At 48.4% G+C, this 22,152-nt stretch overlaps 1 protein-coding gene across 4 annotated transcripts in view; it reads right to left on the bottom strand.

Moving 5' to 3' along the window:
• The window catches only part of LUZP1 (leucine zipper protein 1), a 78,368-nt gene that overhangs the window by 19,344 nt on the left and 36,872 nt on the right, over nucleotides 1-22,152 (bottom strand). For 3 of the 4 annotated variants that reach the window (XM_025215597.1, XM_025215595.1, XM_014524740.2), the window contains exon 2: nucleotides 7,994-11,275. In XM_025215597.1, the coding sequence (XP_025071382.1) occupies nucleotides 7,994-11,170 (3,177 nt within the window). In that variant the 5' untranslated portion in view covers nucleotides 11,171-11,275. Of the gene's footprint in view, nucleotides 1-7,993; nucleotides 11,276-16,022; nucleotides 16,161-22,152 lie in introns of those variants that run through there. The other variant, XM_025215596.1, reaches the window with a different exon arrangement.

A 22,152-nucleotide genomic window follows, 5' to 3' on the forward strand; every position in this document is an offset into this window, starting at 1 on the left:
TACCATCTTCCCACCCCTTCCTGGTGGTGGGAGCTGTACGCACATTGTGTGGTGCAGCACGGACCAGGGGCTGGGATAAGGGGAAACAGAAGAAGGACTGGGGAAATGTATTCCCTCCGTTAGCCAGCAGAAGGGGTTGGGGAACGACTGGTTTGTGTGTTGAATCATGAAATGCACAGGTCCGTGTTAAGTTCAAAAACCAGGAAATACAACACAGATGCTGTTTTTCAAAAGTACAATTTTTAAGCCAATTTCATGATTCTGGGTGTAAGGCTAGCTCGTTAATTCTGAGCTCATAGGTTTGGTAATGGTGTTGCCCTGAACCACTGGCCTACCTAAAGGGCCAACATCTCGTGTTCTGCTGAGGTTAAAGATGGGTGCTACCTACCAGTGAGAAGCAGAGTTCTAGGCCAACCATGGCAGGCTCCCCATCTACCAGGGGCGGGCAATTATTTTGGGCAGAGGGCCGCTTACTTGGTTTCAGCAAGCCATCGAAGGCCGCATGACATGCAGCCCAGGGCAGATTAATATTAATTTTCTAAAATTTTTAGGGGCCCCGCGGGCCGGACAGAATGGCCTGGCGGACTGCATCAGGCCCCCGGGCCGCATTTTGCCCACCCCTGCCATATATAGATCTTCAAGCCAAAAAAAACCTGCAAACGTTAGCTATTTTAGGTAATTTGTTGAGATGTCTCAAACGTATAATTTCCAATATCGCCAATTCCTGTAATTACATTGCAAGTCTGGCATCATTTGCAATTTTTCTCAAAGACCCTGCTCCAGTAGTTTTATTACTGCATGAGACTCTCAGCTCTCATTAAAAAAAAAAGTTTCCGTGCAACCAAGAGGGTTGGAAAGTCTCTCACACAAACCAATCATGATTTTCTGGGGCCTAAAAAGAATCAGAGAAAATGAGGGTTGGAAGGGACCTCAGGGGGTCATCTAGTCCAACCCCCTGCTCAAAGCAGGACCAGCCCCAGCTAGATCATCCCAGACAAGGCTTTGTTTTGCTGGGCCTTCCAAACTAGGAGTGTGCGAAATTTCGCCGAGTGTTTCGTTTCGAAGCTGTTTCAACGCATTTCGAGCTCGAAACAGTGAAACTGAAATGAAACAAAAAGCTTCAAAACGGCTTTGAAATGAAATGAGGGCACTGAAAATGTTTCGAAACGTTTCAAGTTTCAAAGCAGCCCAGTGGTAGGAGGCAGGGGAGGGCCAGGGCTGTGCTCCGACCGGATCCGCCAGCCCCACACAGCTCAACCTGCCCTCCCCGTGCTGCCAGACTCCTCCTGGGGATACAGGCCCCCTTATCTGCATGCTGGACAACAGGAGGCTGCCGCTGCTACCTGGGGCCAGCGGCAGCATCAGTCTTCGCCAGCGCCGGTCCCAAGCAGCAGCAGCATCCTCCTGTCATCCAGCACAAATCTAGGGGCCCACACCCCCAGGAGGAGTCTGGCACAGCCCCACAGCCCTCCTGGGGCTGTGGGCCCCCGGATCTGCAGGCAGGATGACAGGAGGCTGCCACTACCAGCAAGTATCACGAGTTTTGCTTTGAAGAGTTTGAGGTGCAGTTTCCTAGAAACCTCTGCACCTATCTCCTTGAAACTTGGCAGGCTCCATGCCCTCAGAAGAGGCTACCAACCCTGCAATTTGCATCTGAATCAGGCAAGAAATGACAAAGTTTTAGGCATTTTCACGATTCCCTCATTATAGCCTATAGGCGAAACGTCAAAACACATCGAAACAGTGAAACAGTTTTGACGAAACAACACGGAACAGTGCTTCGAAATGAAACGAAACGACGAAACGAAATACCGTCCCTGCGAAATGGATGTCAAAACGATGGTGTGCACAGCCCTATTAAAAACCTCCAAGGATGGAGACTCCACCACCTCTCTGGGTAACCCGTACCAGTGCTTCACCACCCTCCTAGTGAGAAAGTTTTTTCTAATATCTAACCAAAACTTCCCACGGAACAGTGCTTCGAAATGAAACGAAACGACGAAACGAAATACCGTCCCTGCGAAATGGATGTCAAAACGATGGTGTGCACAGCCCTATTAAAAACCTCCAAGGATGGAGACTCCACCACCTCTCTGGGTAACCCGTACCAGTGCTTCACCACCCTCCTAGTGAGAAAGTTTTTTCTAATATCTAACCAAAACTTCCCTTGCTGCAACTTGAGCCCATTGCTCCTTGTTCTGCCATCTGTTTCCACCGAGGACAGTCCAGCTCCATCCACCTTGTAACCACTTGTCAGGTAGCTGAAGGCTGCTATTAAATCCTCTCTGAGTCTTCTCTTCTGTAGACTAAATCAGCCCAGTTCCCCCAGTCTCTCCTCATCAGTCATGTCCCCCAGCCCCCAAACCCGCGCCCCTCCACTGGACTCTCTCCAATTTGTCCACATCTGTCGTGGGGGCCCAAAACCGAACACAATACCCCAGATGTGGCCTCACCAGTGCTGAACAGAAGGGAACAATCACTTCCCTTGATCTGCTGGCAAATCATGATCTTGACATTGGCTGTATGGATTAGTTTCCTATGCCTGAACAGTCGGCATCCCGCTATTAAGGGGACACATGCAATATACAGATTACTCAAGTATGTAATGCAGGGAAGAGCTTCACTGGGCTATGCTCTGGCATCCACGTATTACGTGTGGTTCCAAATTGAAACAAATAAATCTTTTATTCCACCTTCTCAGGTATCCTTTATTTGTCTGTCTCCGCATCTCTCCTCTCTGAGCCCTTGCTGCTCGTAGTTTCACTTTGTCTTTCCCTTTCCAGGACAACCTTACGTGTCCCCACTTTTGAGTTAAAACATTTATACTTCTTAAGTAACAGCTGAGAGGGAGAATTCAGTGCTGTAACCGTCCTGACTCAGAGCCAGGCTCCCAAACATATTTGGCTCACTAGATGCCTCCTAAGAACTTGTCTGCATTATGAGCCTTTCCCAGCAGACAGCCATTGCCATACAGAAGCTGCCAGACTACATTCCTGTATGTGCAACTTCAGAAAGATCTGCATGGCTACACTACAACAGGGTGCCGGCAGGGTAAGTAACGCCCTTGGAAAGCACAAGCTGTTAAAAGGTTGCCAGCAAAAAGCATAGGCACATCTGCACATACTTCCTGGTCACTTCCTAGTGACTCCAAAGAGCTGCCAATATACACGGAAGCAGGTGTTGGAGTCTCATGAGGCAAACACGGACTGTCGGACCATTCTGCCAATTGTGGCATCAGCTCTTGAGGTTTCTGTGATAGTATTCATGCTTTGTGCAGGTATGGATGGAGCTCCAAGTGCCTGCCCTGCAGGCATCACCTCTGGGAACATCATGCAGGGATGCTAGCTCAGCTCTGGTGGAATCCACCTATATCATGGATGGCAGATCCACCTGAGTGGTCTCAAAGTCTTATGCAGTTCAAGATCCAATTAGGCAACTGATGGCCAATGTCTTGGCTATCAAGACAAAGAGGTCTGGAGATGTTATAAATGGCTTAAAAGTAAAGGCTAAGGCTGTCTTCATTTCTAGTGCATGGAAAGTCTCTGCCCCTGAGGAATGAGGCTTTGAAAAGAACACTGGAAAACAGATCTAAAATCCCAAAGGAAAGTCATTAACAATTTTGTGCAGGGAGTTTGGGTGAATCCCCAGGGATACCATCAGAAGAAAAAAAAGTGGTATTAGGAGGGTCTGATTGAGGGTTTGGATCTCATTTTCCTTACCAATGTAATTGCAATTAGGAACCCTACTTTCAAGGAAAGATGCAGAAGGGAGCATGTTACCATAGTCTCAAGTGAGCGGACCAGCGTAAGGTTGTGCTCCGGGACAGAGTCCCTACTTGAAGAAAAACTCTGGACGTGCCTTGAAGGGAGAAAAAATTGCCAACTACTGACTGAAGGTTGGAAAGCTTGGGACAGCTGCCAGATGGACCTTAATTAAACTGAGGAGATCCCTGTGCTTTCAGACCAAGAGATACTCTACTATCTTTGGTACAGTAGATTTGGGTGGGTTGATATTCCTCATCTTACACTAGGACAAAAACCTAGGTCATCTCACTAAGTAAATAAATCTGGGTAGAGTCCTTTCTGTTGTGGATGAAAAGCTCTCTGACCTGGGTTGAACACCCTCACTGTACCCAAGAAAGCCATCCAGCACTTGGGCTGCGAGGTGGAAGATCCTCCTCTGCTCTGTGTTAGCAGGTCTTGAACCAAAGGCAGCCTCATAGGATCCCTCACCAACAACATTATCTAACCTGACTCATCCATGTGGGGTTACTGGTATCACCTTATGAAGGCTCATGGTGTGGGAGGTGCGGGAGGAAATACTTACAGGAGGTTCTTCAGCTATTCTTCATAAATGAATCTCAGAGAGAGCTGGGGCTGAAACCTCCATCCCAGAGCAAACCAATAGGAGCTTCTTGTTGGTCTTGATTACTAAAACGTCTTTGGACAGAGGGCCCCATTTTGCAAATTTATCCCCGAGTACCAAGTTCTTGAACTCCTGCTCATGATGTAGGGAGATGATTCTGCTTGGGCAATCTGCTACAGTGTTTTGAAGACCTGACAGGCACATGGCAGACAGATGAACTTGATGACTTACCCACCAACAATAAAATAGTTTCTCTGTGTAGGTGGGGCACCACCCTGGCTGTTGATGTAAAAACAATGTGGTGTATTGTCTATCATAATCTGGATGAGAGCTCTTGATGCAATGGAAGAAAGCTTTACAGGCTCTCTGCACTGCCCTCAGTTTTAGCATGTTAATATTCAGTCTCATTTTGTCCAGAGACCAGAGGTACTGAATTTGAAGGCTCCCTGAGTGAGCCTTTCACTGGAGAGCAAGAGACTGTGCAGCTGGGCCTGAAGTCTTCTGAGATGAAGCCTGGCATGTGGCATCATGAATGAGCAGGAGGCCATAGGCCTGACCAAAGATAGGCAAACTCTTGCTTTCGTCTGTTGTAGTCCAGTGTTGCATGATCAGCAAGATAAACTCAATTAGGCCATGAGAGCAGTGCTGTGAAAGGTAAGCTCTGGCTGACACCGAGTTCAAGTAGGCTACAATGAACCTGATGGTCTGAGCAAGAGCCAGGTTTAACTCTTGATAGTCAATGAGCAGTTCCAGAGACTGGAAAAGGCTCGTCATAGTGTGGATTTTTTTCTAATTGGCCAAAATGCCTTTAGTAACCAGGTAGGTGTAAACAGGAATCTGCCACTCGTAAGGCACCTTAGCGAAGACTTGTAGTTGTGGGCAAACTAAATGGCAGATCCCCATGCTGGTGGAGGTCTTGGTCCATTATAAATCAGAGATTCCTTCCCCTGCGCTGCCAGAAGTCAAGATAAGCAAATCAGTCTTCCTGACTCAGTGAGGGAATAATGGTCACTCGGGAAACCAGCTGGAGTGTGAAGATGTGTTGAGCTTTCTTAGTTCAAAGACCGGTCTCCAATCTCCCTTTCTCTTTAGAACTGGGAAATAACTAGAGCCCTAATAAAGGGGGATTAGTCCCGCGGCCCCTACCATCAGCAGGGATTGGACCTCTTCCCACAGCAGACTCTGACGAGAAGTCCTTGAAAGGGGCTGGGGAAGGGAGGTTGTGAGAAAATAGCAATTCAAACTGAATGGAGGAACTACTGGGGGCCACATCCAGGCCCCGTTAGTCTAAGGTGATACGAGCCCATGCCAGGTACAAACGGGCCAATGTTGGTTTTGGAAGAGCAGGAAGGTGGCACGAAGCTTTCACCTTCTGAACCCACCATCGAATTTCCCGTTTCAGGGCAGAAAAGCTGTAAGAGGAGGAGTGAGAGGCAGTGGAGAGCCTTTGTGGCACCTCTGCCACTTTCTAGGGGTTCCCTGGGTGGGAGACGACCTACACTGGTGACAGACACACAGGCTGTTGCTGGGACAGTAGCAAAAGTATGGGACTGAACGCTTCCTAAGACTCCAGCCCGTATGCAAAATGGCTCTGCCTCTAGCCAGGCAGCAAGGATTAACGGAGAAGTAGGCTGTGTACACCACTTTTTACCCCCTTGCCACGAGGGCATAAGGAGAGGTGAAGCTAAGTTGCACTCTTCAGATGGCTAAGGCAAAAAAGTGTCTGATCCAAGCACAAGGCGAGACATACCCACAAGTGAGAATATGGATGCCGGCGATTACCAGGAGAAGAACCCTTCCTTCTCACAACCAGCCAGCAGGGTTTGAGCTCTGCTGTGCTACTTTGGGCACCTGCACGTGATTGAAAGTGTGGGTGGAAATTAATATGGGCTTTCCCTGCTGTTTGTTCAGTTTAGATCCTATGTAATGAGCAGCTGCAGTGAGTAGAGCAGCAATTAAATACGGTAATTATTTAGCATGGTAGGCAGGGACACTCCCTAGAAAATGAATAATGTTTTTAACTATGTCAGATTTCTCAAGCTTTCTTAGTGAGCAGCACATTTGAACAGAGAAAATGCTGCAGGGTTTTCCCTCGCATGAGTGCTGGTTTGGGAGAGCTCTCCTCCCACAACAGCCAAATACCATCTTTCAAAGCACCGAAGAGACATGGCTAGGAAAGTAGTCGGTGTGCTTTTAGAGCCAAATCCTAATACACATCCAAGAAGCATGTAAACAGCATTTAGAGGTCTAAATTACTACAGGACAAATCCTATTTCTCCTTGACATGTCTAAGTGAGTCTTACATAGCTGCACAACTGCAATTATCTGGCACGTACGCAGAGTGTTGGATTGTGTTTCCACCTGTGATGCAACAGGATTGGCCTACGTGCTTATCTGCTGGAAGCAATGTGGTAGCAAAAGGCACTCCCACTTTTTAACCCAATAACCAAGTAGCTATGCCATTTCCCTTGTAAACAGGTAACTCAGATGCTTGACTCGGAGAATCTGAACTGGTACCTTTGTACTTCCTAGCAAAGTGCTCTAGCCCCCAGGCTAAGGCGGAGCCACTGCTGAGCCTGCTCTCCAGCCTTCCTCCTGAAGCTGCCCCACTATTACATTGTGGGGCAGCTTCAATGTACTTGCATTTACTTGCATTTACTATTAATTGGCTAAATCAATAAAAAGCAGTGGGTCTGTTCCTACCCCTTTTGGGGAAGGGGCTGGAGGCTTTTTCCCTTCAAGGGAAGCACCGAGCAACTCTCACTTGAACACCCCCTTATCTCTTCCTAGCCCCTGTACCTCCCCTCCTGGTTGCCCAGTGGGCCAAGTTCAAGAGAAAGGCTGGAGAGTGCACTGGGCAGTCTGGTTAGAGCACTGTGTGCTGGTAAGTAGAAGATGAAGCAAAACCCCTCTGGATGAGAGAGCCTAAACCCTGGGTCTCTAGGTTCCTGGGCAAGTGGCCTAGCCACTAAGCTACAAGGTAGGAGGGCTGCCTTCTCTAAACATCCACTGGTTGTGGGTTTTTCTGCAATGAAAATTTCAGGACTTCCCCTGATGAAGAATGCCTCATAATCTAAAGCTTGTCTACCCTGATCCCAACCATGCAGGAGGTCCAATAAAAAGATATCACCCAAAACATTCCTTGCCTTTCACATAAATCCTGGACTATCACAGCTACATCACTCCAACACTGCCTGGACTTATACCAAAGTTCTGCTGGTTCCTCGGTGATTTATTCCACCCTGAAACCTATGCAGCCAAACTGCAGCCTACTGAGCAGGCTCAGTGGGGAAGTGCAGACTGTAGTCCATGGAACCAAAATTACATATGTCCACCAAAAATTTTAGTTGCACGTCTGTGTAAATGCCATTTAGGCACATCAAGGTGGAATACATGCAAGCTTTCCAAGTCTCCGTTGAATTTGTCAATTGTGGGTGTCAAATTTTAGATACTCATCTAAAAAATCAATGAGAGCCATGGACTTAGAGCATATCTGAACATCAAAACCATAAAACGGTTCACATCAAGCACCCTAGAGTGAGTTAGTGGACACTTTGGGAACGTGTTAAGCAGGTGACAGAAAACAGAGGATGGTTGCAGGCAGGGAAGAGAGGAAACAAGCACTTACCGGTAATGCAGTAGGACTCCACGCTGTCATGGGATCCGTGATGTAGCTCCTGTGCGTGAGCAGCTCGGATGCACTTAAGCTACTTTTGGTCCTTCTAGAGCCTAACTCCGGAGTGCTCCAAGAATTAGTAGTGGCGCTGGACCTTCTCGAGTTCTGCTCAAATGAATTTATCCTTTCGTTGGTCCCTTCCGTCTGAGAGACGTCTGACGATGACTTGATCGTATTTGTAATAGTGGAAGTTATTCTTTTTTCCACTTTGGATGGAGAGTCCTCAAAAGAATGGATGCCCTGCCTCGTCCTCCAGGCACTTCTCACAGTGACGTGCTTCGACTCTGGTGAGAGAGTTTCTAATGACCTGTGACTCTTCCAGCTGATTGTCTCCGCTGGTGGCTCGCTGTTGTTCTTCTCAATGGATTCAGAAGATCTTATCATAATGCTGCTTCTCGAAACGAGTGTTTCAGCTTTGTTTCTCAGAGCCGAGTCCGCCGTTCTGTCCGCCTCACATAATTTCAAAGCAATGTCGCTCTTGCTGAGTGAGATCTCGAAAGGTGTGCTGATGTTATTTGTTGCTGATGGCAGCTCGCTTGGAGCAACCCTGATATTGCTAGTAGAAGTATGTCTTTCCTTTGTTGCCTCATTTGTGGTGGCTTTTGGAGCGGCCGGCTCAGAGGGGAAGATGGTGATGCTACTTGTCATTTTATTTGTCACGGTTTTAAAGACAGGTTTCTGTTTTTCAGAGACTGTTTCAGACCCAGTGCCTCCCATTACTTCTTTCATGTCCTTTTCAATGATTACAGGCTTAATAACAGCTTTGGATCTCAGGGCTTCTCTAGGGCTGAATGACCTTCTGGATTTCAATCCGAGGCTGGTGGCATCTGAAGGTATTTTGATGGGTTTGGTGGATTCTTCTTCATTTCCAGTACTGTTATCATTTTCAAAGATAGACGATCTAAATACTCCTCTGGAGCTTGGAAAGTCTCTGGAATTAGGTCTTTTTCTTGGCTCTAGTTCCGACTGGCTGCTAGCTTTCATACTTTTGCCTATCTCCTCATTTGGATAAAGTTTCTCATCGCTTGTTGGTTTAACGGCTTTGGATCTCAAGGCGTCTGATTTCAGACCAATGTTTGTGAGATCGCTTATCGAGGCTGCGCTCTGGTTCGGTTCTTCTTTGTCCAGAGCTGTGAGATTCTGTATAATGTCTTCCTGGCTTTTTGAGTTGTGCGAGTGCCTCATGAGAACTGAAGGCTTTGCATTTTCAAGTAAAGCGTCTGCAAATTCTTTATCCTGGGAGTTGATTGTCCTTTTAGACTTCCCTTCCAAGGGCTGCCTGTGAGACAGAGCAGAGGGCACTGCTGCTTCTGCTTTCGAGCTACTGGGTTCATCTGCTGGCACTTGTGGAGAAAGATGGCATCTCCGTGAAAAGCCTGTTCCATTGGGTGCTGCATGGGTACTTTTGGTAAAGACCGCCTCCACACAGTGATCAGATGTCTCCAATTGAGTTATTTTAATTTTTTCTGCCAAAAACACAGATGTTTCTCCTTTGTTGGGTTTTTCATTAAGCACATCAGAAGTACTGTGGCAAATATCACTACCTGTTTGAGACAGCTTTTCAACCTTAGTCTTCAGCCCACTTTCATTCCCAGGTTTTGAAGACATCCTCCAAGCTTTCTGCTCGTGCGCAGCAGGGGGGTATCGACTCAGGACAGAGGGCTGCTCTCTTGATTTCTTCCCTTCGCTCTGTGGAACATCTTTCTGCACGGAGAAGTATGTAGAAATTGTTGATCTGTCTTGTGGATCCACTCTTTTTGTTTCGGCAACCGCAGTGTCCAACAGAGCAGGTTTACTAGATGCCTTTGTTGCTCTCGTGCTGGTTAAACTGGGACTGGAAACTTGCTTGCTGCTTTGCAGATAATTGTTATTATTAAAGGAGAAGTCCCTGTTCCGTGTCCTTTCACGTCTATGCTGCGGCGAAAGCTCCCGTGACTTGTGTTTTGCAACCGATAGCTCGGCTGTGATACCTCTGCATTTAGATTTGTCGTGTCGGACTCTGCCAGGGAAGCTCGTATCTTCATTTTCCACCTCTCCATTCTCCAGGTCTTTCTGTTTTTTGATTTGCATTTTAATTTCTTCTAATTGATCTATTAAGAGCTTGTTTTTATTCTGTTCGCTCAGATAACTGTCTTGAAGATCATTATTTTTGGCTTTCATTTTTTTTAGTTCCTCTTCTAAAGATTCAAAATGTTTAATTTGAGTTTTTAATTTCTCAATTTCTTGGTTCAGGTCCTTCACTTTATTGTCTTCTTGATTTTTATTCTTTTGATTTTCTGATTTATTCCGGGTTTCATTTTCAACATGCTTTCGGTAATCTAAGCTTCCCTTTCTTCTGGCTTCTTTGGAAGCCAACGAAGAAGTCAAGTCATCTTCAATTCTCAGGTCATTTCTATCCAGAAGACTGTGTGATGACCTTTCTAGCAAATTTGATGCATTTCTAGTTTGATCAGCTCTGTTTAGCTTGTTATTTTGTTCAAGCTTTTGCGTTAGTTCTTGAATGATTTTCTCATTCTGCTTTTCTCTTTCATTAAAGTGTTTTCTTTCATTAACAAAGCTCAGAGCTAAAGATTTCAGTTTTTCTAACTCACTTACTAAACTCTGTTCCATTTTATCTAACCTGTCTTCAGAGGTTTCAAGTTCTTTTACTTTCACCCTAAACATTTCCAGTTCTGTAGAGATTTTTTTGGTCAAATTCTTCTCTTCATTGAGACTCAAGCACAGCTGAGTACAGTCATTCTTACTCCTGCCAAAAGCTTCCTCTAGCTTTTCCAGCTCTGCCATTCGCTTCTGAAGTCGTTCGATTTCTGACTTAAGCTCACGGGTGAGACTTTCCTCCTCTTCTAGTTTTGCTTTCATCAGCCGACAGAGCTCTTCCGCTTTCTTGATTTCTTCATCCTTCCCTTCAATTTTCAGCACTCTTTTTCTCAGTGCTTCAACATCAGCCAGCATGCTAGAATTGCTGCCTTCTACCTGGATAACTTTGTCCTGGAGATCCAGAATCTCATCCTCAGCTTTCTGGAGATTTTTTGTTGCTTCCTCTAGTTCATCAAGACGACGGCCAAGACTCTGCAACTTGAAGCGTAGATGGCGATTAGAAGTTTCCTTGTAGCCTGTAAATTCAGCCATCTTTACTCTTTGCTCTTACTGGATTCCGTTTCTTCCAGTCGGGATCAAGGGAGCGATCTTAGAACTTCACTTTCCTACCGCTCCTTTGATGGAGGCGATCTGAGCCTGAAAAAAGAAATCATAAAGTGAGTACAAGGGCTGCCAAGATTTTGGGGGCTGTTTTTTGCATAATCCTTCCTTGAATTAAACATATTGCCAATCAGTGTTGTTAAGGATGTTAGAAAAGATCAACAATCAATTTAATCTAATTGATTTAGTTCGTATACTGTCCCCAGTGCTAGCCTACCGCTGATGGGAGAAAAATAGGAAGACCCCCCTAGGCTGAGTGCGGCAGGGAATGCATTTGTATCCACTGAATGACCCTCCAAGACTGTTTGAAGGAATGTATGGATGTATGTGCATGTGCATGGACACATGTAGGCAGGCCTATCCATGTGCAAGTCCCTGTGTGTGAGTGGTCAATGCAACATATGTGCAAGATGCAGATTCCTACACAAAACTACCCATTAGAAGACATTCTGCTTCAAAGGAATATACCAATCGTAGCAAGACTCTTGTAAGCTATAGAGCAGTGGCTCCCAACCTTTTTTAGACTCAAGGCACCCCTCAACAGATGGTAACTCTTAGCTTTCATTCATTTCTTGACTGGAAAAATAACAGAGCAATTCTTCTGTGGGCACACCAGGTCCGAGTGTTTCTGACACCATGGATTCCTATCTCAAATTGCAGGACTTATCTTGTGACTCACGTGTTGGTGTTTGCACACTTAGCAGTACTAATATTACATGGCACCCTTAAAAGCACCCTGGCTGAGAGTTACTGGTATAGAGCCAGCATTCATAAACTAGACGCAGAAGTAAGATCCTGAGAGGCAATTCGGGTCTCTAAAGCAGAACTTAAGTGACTGTAGGGGCAGAATTCAATTATCATTTGAGCACTTAAACAACATTTTTTCCAGCTGTGCAAGAGGCCTTTTGGCACTTACACACAATTTGTGATGCTGTTACCTTCTATTACCTGTGCAGGACAGACAGGTAAGTGTACATGTGTATTTGGAGCGTACACAGCAGGCCAGGCATGGGCCGAGCAGCTACACGTGCCCCCATGTACAACATGCACAGGTCCCTAATCCTGGCCAGACAAAACTCCATGACAAAAGGATAATTAGAGAAGGACCCTTCCATGTTTATCCCCAGTACCTGAGTAGCTTGAGCACATGTGCAGGAGGCAGGAGACCTGCGTTATAAGCCTCTCTTGCCCATGGAGAATCTGAACTTGCATCTCCGACTTCATAGAACAGGACACTTACCATCAGGGGAGAGGTTAGGCATTACCCAGTGCCTTCTCTGGCACTCATGTTGAAGGTGGCCCCTAGGTAGCCAAGAGAAGTGAAGCCAGCTTGGGTACAGCCCAGAGGAAAAGAACAAGCCAGAGGCTTTGTGGCTCAGTGAAATGGCTGCTGCTCCAGAAAGGAGCAGGTTCTAGCCTAAACCCTTCCTTCCCAGCTGAGCAGAAACTCCTACTATTCTCCAGCCATTTTATCGAATGACTATTAACCACAAGTCGTAGTGGCTCCGATTCAAAAGGACTGGAGGAGTGCCCTACCCACTCATCTATGGGCTAAAGCAGGGGCGTTTTTTCCCCCTCCTGTTTTTTTTCTGGGACCAGTAAATAGCAAGCCAGGTGCCCTGTGCACCCACAGCTGGGAGCACCGCTCCACTAACAGGTGCTCCCAGGCCGCAGGAGGGCGTCCCACAGCCTTGAAGGGCGTCCCAGCTGGGAGCTCATAGCTGGGAGAGCCAGCCAACTGATGGGGACTCCCAGCCCCAGGGGCGCACCAGGCACACGTTCAATTGAAGGCACAATGGGAACCAGCCACACAATTATACATATTTTGAGTAATAACTTTGTGGCTTATTCCTTGTGTTTTTGTGCCGTTAACTGCATGAACATGTGGCTGGTTACTACTTAAGACATGATTAACTGGTTAATCACATCTTAAAGTGTAATGTTGCCAGGGGCCCTAGAGACCAGACTACTCCACTTATTAGGAATCTCAGTGGATTTAAGCATCTAAATGCAATTTTAATCCACCCTGTTCAAATCCCTGAAAATCCATTAATGTGGCTACTTTTGTTAAAAACCATAATCTGTCTCTTAAGACTGAGTCATAAAGAAACAGCAATGGGGAGGAGGAACCATCCACCTACTGTATTTACTGCTGAGCAGGGTGGAATGGCATCATACTTAAGCACCTAAGTCCGCTTGGATGCCTAATAGGTGAACAGAATCTGGACCCTAGGGGCACGTCCAGATGTGCGCGGACATTTGGTTCCCCGGGGACAAGTAGCAGCAGTGCATGTTGTGACGCCGCTACTTGACCCTGGCCCCAGCAAACTTACCTGGGGGCCTCCCAGGGCTGCCACTGCAGCATTTCTGCTGCACAAAGCCTGGCCGGCAGCCGCAGTGTGGCTCCAGGTGGCCCAGCTCCACTTTTCAGCAGCGTGCACTGGCTGAGCATGGGTTGCAACTATTTTTTTCCCCCCCATGGTTTGTTTTGACTCCTGGATATCCAGGGGTCAAAAAAACATGCAGGGAAAAAAATCTGGCACAGTACATCCTTGGGCAGTGTGCCCTTGCAGCACGGAAAACAGCAGACTGTGTGGTATGTGGCATTGCAAATGTGTTTGCAGCGCCACATACCACACGACCATGCTTGTCTGGACACACCCTAGGGCTGGATCCAGATGTGCAGGCATGTGCGGTTTGTGGTGCCACAAACCCCTTTCCAGTGCCATAAAGTGCACACCTGGCATGTTAAAACGTGCCCCATGCTGCATATTTGCAGCACGGGGGCAAAATTTGCTACTGGAAAATCCTGGTAGCAAAAAAAACTGGTGCAGAAAAAAGCGGTGAGGTGCACAGTCCTCTCACGTGCACTGGCAGACAAAGGCTGGGTCCTCCCAAGAGATGCTCTGGCTGCTGGCCAGAGCATCTCCACTGCTTTAGTTGTCCCCTGGCTTCTCCAGCATGGCGGGAGTTGGGAGGAAAGGAGAACCAGCAGTTTCTTTGAAGAGGGACATTGTGCCCCACACCAAACTGTACATGCAGGGGCGTGCACCGCAGCAAAAAGTGCCACTACAATTTTTGTTGCAGCAAGCACGTCACAAGGTGGTGTTCCCTAGGTGTCTAAACTTAGGTGTCTGTATGGGTGGAGAAGCCAAGCGACTCACTCTCGCCTAAGTCTATTGTGATCTAGATAATGTGGCACCTAAACACTGACCTGCGAGGCCAGCTGTGAGCATGGCAAAGGCACTCTGGCAGCACTGAGTTTTGTACAAAGGCGTAGCCATGGCTGCTCTTATACAAGAGCAGTGGAAGTGCTTGCTCTTTGTGTGATCAACAGTCCAGCGGTAAGAGCTCTCAGAGAAAATGGAAGTTGGGTTCCAAGCTCTCTTCAGCTATAGGGGATTCAAACCCACATCTCCACTGCACAGGCGCATGCCCTGACCGCAGGCAACAGGGCAGTCTGAAGGGGCACCCTCCTGTAGAAGATGCTGACCCACAGGGCAGCCTCTGTAGCCTAGTAGTTATGGCACTCTTCTGAGACTGCCTAATTGCACATAGAGTTGTGGAAGCTGGCACCAAAATGCAGATCTTCCTTTTTCCCCTGGTGCCCTAATCACCAGGCTTCAGGAAAGAAGCAGGGTCCTTCCTGCCTGTTTTCTGGCCCCATGACTTTTGCACTTTCGACTGTCTAATGGCCTGGCTGTTTCAGAGGTCAGCCGATGACACATCCCCCACGCCAAATTATGCTACAGTTCAGTGGTTTGGACATCCTTCTGAGAAGCAGGAGATACAGCCTGGATCTTCTCAGACTGAGGAAAGCCTAGAACTTAGGTCTCCCAAATCCTGGGTGAACACTCTAACCACCAGCCTATTATAAAGCACAGGTACTACTACTACCTCTTAGATATCTATCTGCAGAGGAGCACTTGGTATCCTGGATCCCAAGTAAATGAGGCATAAAAATATATGGCCCTAAGCCAGGGACTTGAGCTCCATAGAGGATGATAGCGTGATGCACCCCAGTTCCTATTGGTTATCCATGTGCTGCTCCCCACTCGGTTTGGGGTTCTTGGAATCATCCTTCTTAAACCACCATTCAAAATTCAGGGCAGACATTTCTTCAATTTATCAGGAATCCTACAAGTCATTATGAAAATGCAATGCATGACTAGCATGCCTGGCCCTTGAAGAAAGACAAGGTGCTAGAGATGGCAATGCTTTGCAAAGCATCCTGTTGTGGATCAGGGACTGACAAGGAGGGGTTACCCTCAAAGGCAGGATGAAGCCCTATGTAGATAGGTCTATGAATGCCTGTGTAGGTAGGCATCTCTCTGCTGTCTTGGGGGGTAAATCCTACATAGAATGAAAGCCCTATCCTGGGCAACGCATTGCAAAGCATCGAATACGTCTCTGGCCAGCAAATATCCTTTGACAACACCGATATAGTTTGCGGTGATAAACTCTGCCCTCTAAGCCAGAAGCGTAACAGGGCAGTTCTGTGCCCAGGGCAGCAGCAGTGCACAGAGCAGCACTGCCTCCTGGCTGGCATTTTTCCACTCCCCCCATTTAGTTACACTACTGCTCTGAGCACTCAATGCCTTTGCATACAGTGTAGGGCAAATCAGGAGGTCCTGAATCCCACCTAAACCTGCTGAATTGTGTCTGTGTGAACTGAAATCCCTACCAAATCCACTGTGTAAATGGGGAGGAAGATAGACCCAAGGTAAGAAGAGGGACAGTTTCTTATAGCCCACATGAATGGCTTGACGTGCCGCAGCTGTACCTTGGGAAGACTTTCCTGGTTAGGATTATCTAAATTTTCAACGGCCAGGGAATAGGGAAACTAAACATCCCAAGATGTGGCCTCATTCAGACTGTAACCGAACGATCTGCAAAACTGCTGGCTGGCATGAGGGGCGTCTTGCCATCTACTGGAAACAGGAAACAAATGCAGAACAAGTCAGCCGGAGCCATGGCATCCGTGATCCCCCTTCCTTCCTCTTCACATTGGTAGAAAGACAGACTCAAAACCTTTCCCCTGGGATACTAGAGGACGATGTTTGAAAGCACGGAGCAAACACCCACCCTTCAAATGGAGCCTATGTAATATGGACAGTCTCTCTAAAACACGGCTGTCAAACATACAGTCCACAAGCTGGATCCAGACAGAGCCCTGCCATCCTTCCCCCAGTGCTGCTCCTGGGTCTGATCACAGCCACACAGGGCATGGCACATATCCATGACACAGGGTCAATCCGTGGTCCAGATCAGGCCCACAGACTCCCTCCGGTTTTCCCTTCCTCCTCCCCCTCCCCTAGCACACCTAGTCCAGAGACTGCTCTAGTTGGTCTGGGACCCACACTGCATGCATCGCAGGTCCTCGACTGGCTGGAGTAGGTGCCGCATGCGGTGCTGCCCTGGAGCTGCCAGGCCAGGTGCCATGTGCAGCAAGGCTGCTGCTGTGGCCAGACAGTGCTATATGCAGTGCCCGTTCCGGCCTCCTTGGCATCCGTGCCGCATGCAGCATGGGTCCCACACCAGTTGGAGCAGCTGCCATATCAGGTCTGCTTAGGAATGGGGGGTACCTGTGGGCTCAATCAGCCCATGGCCTGGTCCCATGCCACTCAATCAGCCCACAGGGCTGGATGAATTTAACACCCCTGCTCTAAAGGTGACTTTTGTCAGACCTGGAAAGCCTGGATACAGCTTCCGGGGAGTCTAATGCAGGCTTATTCTCTAACCTGAGTTGTTGTTTTTTTTTTAACCTTCTTTGTAAAAAGAGAGATGCTACAAAACTCATGCAGGCTGAAAGCCCAGGAAAAGGGCACTCAAACGCTTGCTCTCATCTCTGGTATTTTCAGTAAAAATCACTCTTTAAATGGACAGTCCAGCTCTAGAGATCCCTGCTCCCCTCCCAAGTGTGTGCAATTCTGTGACCCTGCAAGCGGGCTGGGGATGAAAGAAAAGGGTTGCCTGGTCTGAGAGACCGGACGTTGTTTGTGTGTGCAGCGCACGATGCCGATATTGCACCGCAATATCCAGGTGGCCAGCGGGCCTTTGTACGGGTGCACAGATGCGGTTTTTGTAGCGGGTTGAGGTTTTCTTTGTGGAGTGATACTCAAGAGTGTAGATATATATAACCTCATATATATATATTTTTTTTTTACCAAAAAAAAATTCTGTGGAATTCTTTTAAGTGTCAATGCTTCTTTTTTTAGTTTGGAAAGCAACTGCAGGCCCAGCCAGGCAGCTCAGACGCAGATGCCAAGCAGTGAATATGGGAAATGTGTAAGTGTTTCCTCTGTCGGCAGGCGAGCAGCAAGAAGAATGCTTCGCGCCAGCCCTTTCCACTGCAACGAGTGAGACGGGGGTGCCGTTCAAAGGACCTGGACGCCCCCTCCTCCTGTTGCATCAGCCCCTCCGTACTGTGGGCCTCACGGCAGCGTGGGGAGCTGCAGAGTGGCTAACACAAAAAGCGTGGGCGGGGGGGGCACGTCAGCTCCTTCCACCCCGCCTGGCTGTGCTGCAGCGGAGGGGCCTGGCCTGCAGAATTCCTGCCGGAGCTCCCTGCAGAGGAAGCACTTACGAGTTTCCTATTTCAGGGAGCCAAGAAGGGAAGAGCAGGATGTGGGGAGGAGACAGTGTTGCTAGAGGAGACCGCAGTGCCCTGACACGAAGACTTTGATTGGAGTTGACTCATTTCCTGTAGGGCAGAGGGGAGCTCAGTGCAAACACAGCCACCTGCGGAGCGCTCCCAGGCTTGCGAGAGCCTCCTTGGGAAGGGGCCTTTCCCAGGGTGGGGCTTCCACAGTAGGTTTCTGCCGCTGCACACACATGCGCCGAGAGACTGGAAGGAACAGGAGGAAACAAGAAAATGGACCAAACTTGATGTCACCTTATGACACACAGGAGACTCTGCCCAAGCCGGACACCTTCAGTTCAAGCCCAGTCCCGTGTCGCTGCGCTGTGACCTACCGGTTGCTGCAGCCGGAATTCACATTGCGTCACCCTGACTATTGCTCGAGAAAGCTGATCATGCAGCTCAGCAAGAGCGACTGGGGCCTAGGCCAGGAGCAGGAGAGAAACCAGCAGGTGCTGGAGCCGGTCCGGGTGATCGGCTGCACAGGATGCACCGTGCTTGCCTGGCACGGGGTCACTCGCACACTGGCTCTTTGGGCTGGGATGCTACTCAGCTCAGGCTGGTTATCATGGGAGAGGCCTCTTGCATTTCTGGCTGCAGATGCACAATGTCTGGTGCGGACAGTGTGGCCTTTCAGGCAGTCCTACACCAGTCAGGGTCAGCTTTGCAGCCTGTCTTTCTGTTTGAAAAAGTGTTGGATGCAGGGAGCCATTGCTACTGGTGCAGCCAATGCACCTCCTGGAATAGCAAACTTCTCCCTTCCCCCCGCTTCCCAAAAGGCTAAAGCAAGGGGAGGCTGGAAGGCTGCTCTTACCCTCTCTGCTCTCCCTCCATACCCTTCACATAGCCCTGCAGCGTTAGGTTAAATCTAGCTTTAAATAGGAGCTCACACCAGATGTGCTCCTTTACCTGAGACATAACAGAACTGACTTTTAATAGGACCATGATATTGGTCCTGGAAGCCAAAAACCACATGTTCAGCCACGTGAGCAATGGAGCCAGAGAGATCAGCAGCACAAGGCATGGGGCTGTAGAAAGGCGACGGGGATGGCTCAGGACCCTTCAGGCACACACTCCTTTCTAAAACACACAGCTGGGGCCACAGCGCCGAGCAGCGAGGCAGACTTGACTGTATCTCCATCAAATTCCCCCTTGAGGAAGGCTGAGCACAGCACGGAAAGGTGAGAGATACAGGAACACATCTCTGGGGAAGGGAACTGCTCTGGCTGAGGATATCAAATACAGGCAGTCCTCGACTTACAACGTTTCAAGTTACAACATTTTGCACTTACAGTGTTTATAAATTGACACCGTTTCAACTTTCTGACGTCAGTTTTGACTTTACAATGCTTGATCCGACACTACGCCACAGCAGTGAACAAGTTCGCTGCATCGCCCATCTCCCTGGAGAACATCTGTCCGGACGTCCTCGGACACTGCCTTTTAAGAAAGCAGACGAGACTCCAGAAAACCTGCAGCCGAGACTCCTGAGAAGACTCCAGCCAAGAGCCCTTCACAAAGTCCAGCCAAGTCACTTCAAAGAAGTCCTTCCAAATCAATATGATTGCTATTTACAATAGAAATACATTAGTGTAGCTATAGTACTCATCTATAATTTATCGAGTACAAAATTCTGGGGGGGGGTTTTGGTGAAAATAAGGTATCGGGCCTTGGTTCAGGAACCAATCCCCCATTTATAACACTGTTTCTTATGAGAAAATTGGTTCCGAGTTACAACGTTTCAACTTAAGACACGGTTTTCAGAAACCGGTTGTGTCGTAAGTCCGAGGGCTGCCTGTACCACCTATTTTCTTCTCTGGACCTTCTTTCCAAATGATTTCTGCAAGCCCAGTCTGAATGAAGGGTGTTTCAAAAACTTGTATCTCATATCGGCCGCTTCAGCAGAAGGGACAAATCTGGGGAGGTCTAAAATGGTACCCAGTTCTGCATCCCCAAGGGCTCGTGGGCCCAGCTCCCATACAGTCAAGGGAACAAAACTGTCGAGCCAACGCTCCCACTCTGACCTCTCAAGCACCATTCCCTTCAATCATGGAAATCAAGGACTGAGTGGAGTCTCAGAAAAGATACCAGGGATGAGACACTACAATCGCTGGTTGGGAAAGCGAGGGTGAGCCCGGGTTTCTTCAGAGATCCTGTAATGAATGCAGAAGCAACAGCCCCTCCGACAGAGGATCTAGGAACAAACAGACACGAGTGCGACTCCGTGGAGGAGGTAATCTTCTACCAAGACAAAAGGGTAATCTGCAGAACGGGTGCTCTTCTCAAGAAACCTCCTAAAGTCTGGAGAAGCAGGGCTTCAGAGGAGGAAGCAGATTAGCTGTCTTTGCATCCTGCTTCCTCTCCCCCTGCTCCGCACCATCTAGGTCTGCTCATTCTACCGCTCCCAAGCCCCTTGGCTGGCCAAAACCTTCCCTGGGATGTAGCTGGGGATACTTGCAGCTTTGATATCCTTCGTCCCCTTGCCCAGGGCATATGCACAGCTAGGGGAGGCAGTGGCAAAGGCTGCTTTTCCTCAAGATCAGTACTCTTGTCCCATGGCATTCTTAGCTTGAATACACTGGTCACTCCTGACACCCATCCCATAGACACAGAGACATTATGCCACGCACTGCTCAACACAACCGATGAGCAATGCTGGACGCCCGCCTGCACCAGCTGCCAACACACAACTCCAGGATGCCTCCACAGGCACGTCCTGACCCACTCGGAGCTGCTCCACCCAGGTTGCACAGTGACCGTGACATCCAAAGCATCCCAGGAGGGCTGGCATTACAGCACTGTCGTATGATGGACTGACCTCCTTCTAGTCTCTTCTCTCAAACAGCCTCATTGACAGGCTGCTTTGACTTCCGCTTTCCCGAAGACGGAGGTCCTGCACGTGGTCATCAGTGGCAACTTGCTTCCTACAGCACTGCCAAGGTTAGGTACTTTGGGCTTCCAAAGCCTGTGTGACACCAAAACGGCCCACAAAGCACAAACCTCAACACACTTTCCCAGGGTCTGAGTCTCTGTCCTTGCACACACTATCCCTACAGAGGCGAAGCACGTTTCCTGCAAAACACTGTGGCATATTCTAAGATACGCAGTAACTGTTCAATTTGTCCTGAGAAACCAGATTAAGATTACTTGTAAAATCTCAATGGGACAGATGCGGGATCACACTGGAGGCAATGAAGGCATCTGTAAAGATCACAGAATCAGAGGGTTGTATAGGATCATTTGATCCAACCCCTGCATAAATTCAGGGATGCCACTCAAATCCTTCCTGAGCAAAGCTCACCCAACCTCTTCCTGAAATCTCCAGTGAAGAGTCCACATTTTCTCTCTTTTCTTCCACCACTTTACTAGTAAAAAAAAAAACAGTTTTCTTGATACCTACTCTAAACCTACTTTGCTGTTATTTAAAGCCATTGCTTCACTTTGCAGCATGGAAGTTGTTCTCCCTTTTCTTTATGGTACCCTTCAGAGAGGCGAAGACCATTCCCTCCTTATTCAACCTTTTCTCCAAGTGAGCTGTGCCTAGTTCCCTGAACTCTGTATGGCTCAGCACCCAATTTCAGACCGTCTCTAGCTTCTCCACATCCTTCTTAAAATGTACCCAATACTCCAGATGAGGTGTAACCAACACCAAGCGGAGCGGCACTATCCCTTCCTGTATTTTATACCCAACATATCCTGGCCTGAATTAGGAATGTCAGAATTCAGCTGACTTCCCAAGGACCGTGAGAGGTTCAGATGAGATTAAGGACTTTAGCTGGGATGCTGAGGAGCTGTACTTGGTTCATGAAACCACTGACTTAACTGCAATGTTCTGCTGTACGACCAACACAGGCCATAAGGTCTGCAGGAGCTGTGGGGACTTCTTTTGTCACCTCGCTGTGCTCCACGTGTGCAGGGAATCCAGCAAAATGTTTCAAACAGCTCGCAAGTACCATTCGCTGGGCCTGTGCACAGCGGCTAGTATTCACGTCAGATTTGGCCAGTTCAGGGGACAGTGATTCGATTTGGTGATTCGAATCACTGTCCCAAATCGATTCGGCCGAATCTCCGAAACAGCCAGGCCCATCCTCTGCCTGCTGTCCCAGCCCAGCAACGGCTGCCCCGCCGGCCCCAGCTCCTGACTCCTTGGGGGAAAAAAAAAGAGCCCCAACTCAGCGGGTGCTGCTGGGTGGGGGGGCAATCCCCACTGTGCCCCCACTGCCCCACGCTGCATGGGGGGCTGTCCACGAGCCCCCTGCCCCCCCCCTGCTGT

The sequence above is a fragment of the Alligator sinensis genome, unplaced genomic scaffold (assembly GCF_000455745.1).
Source record: "Alligator sinensis unplaced genomic scaffold, ASM45574v1 scaffold800_1, whole genome shotgun sequence".
NCBI classification, from domain to species: Eukaryota; Metazoa; Chordata; order Crocodylia; family Alligatoridae; genus Alligator; species Alligator sinensis.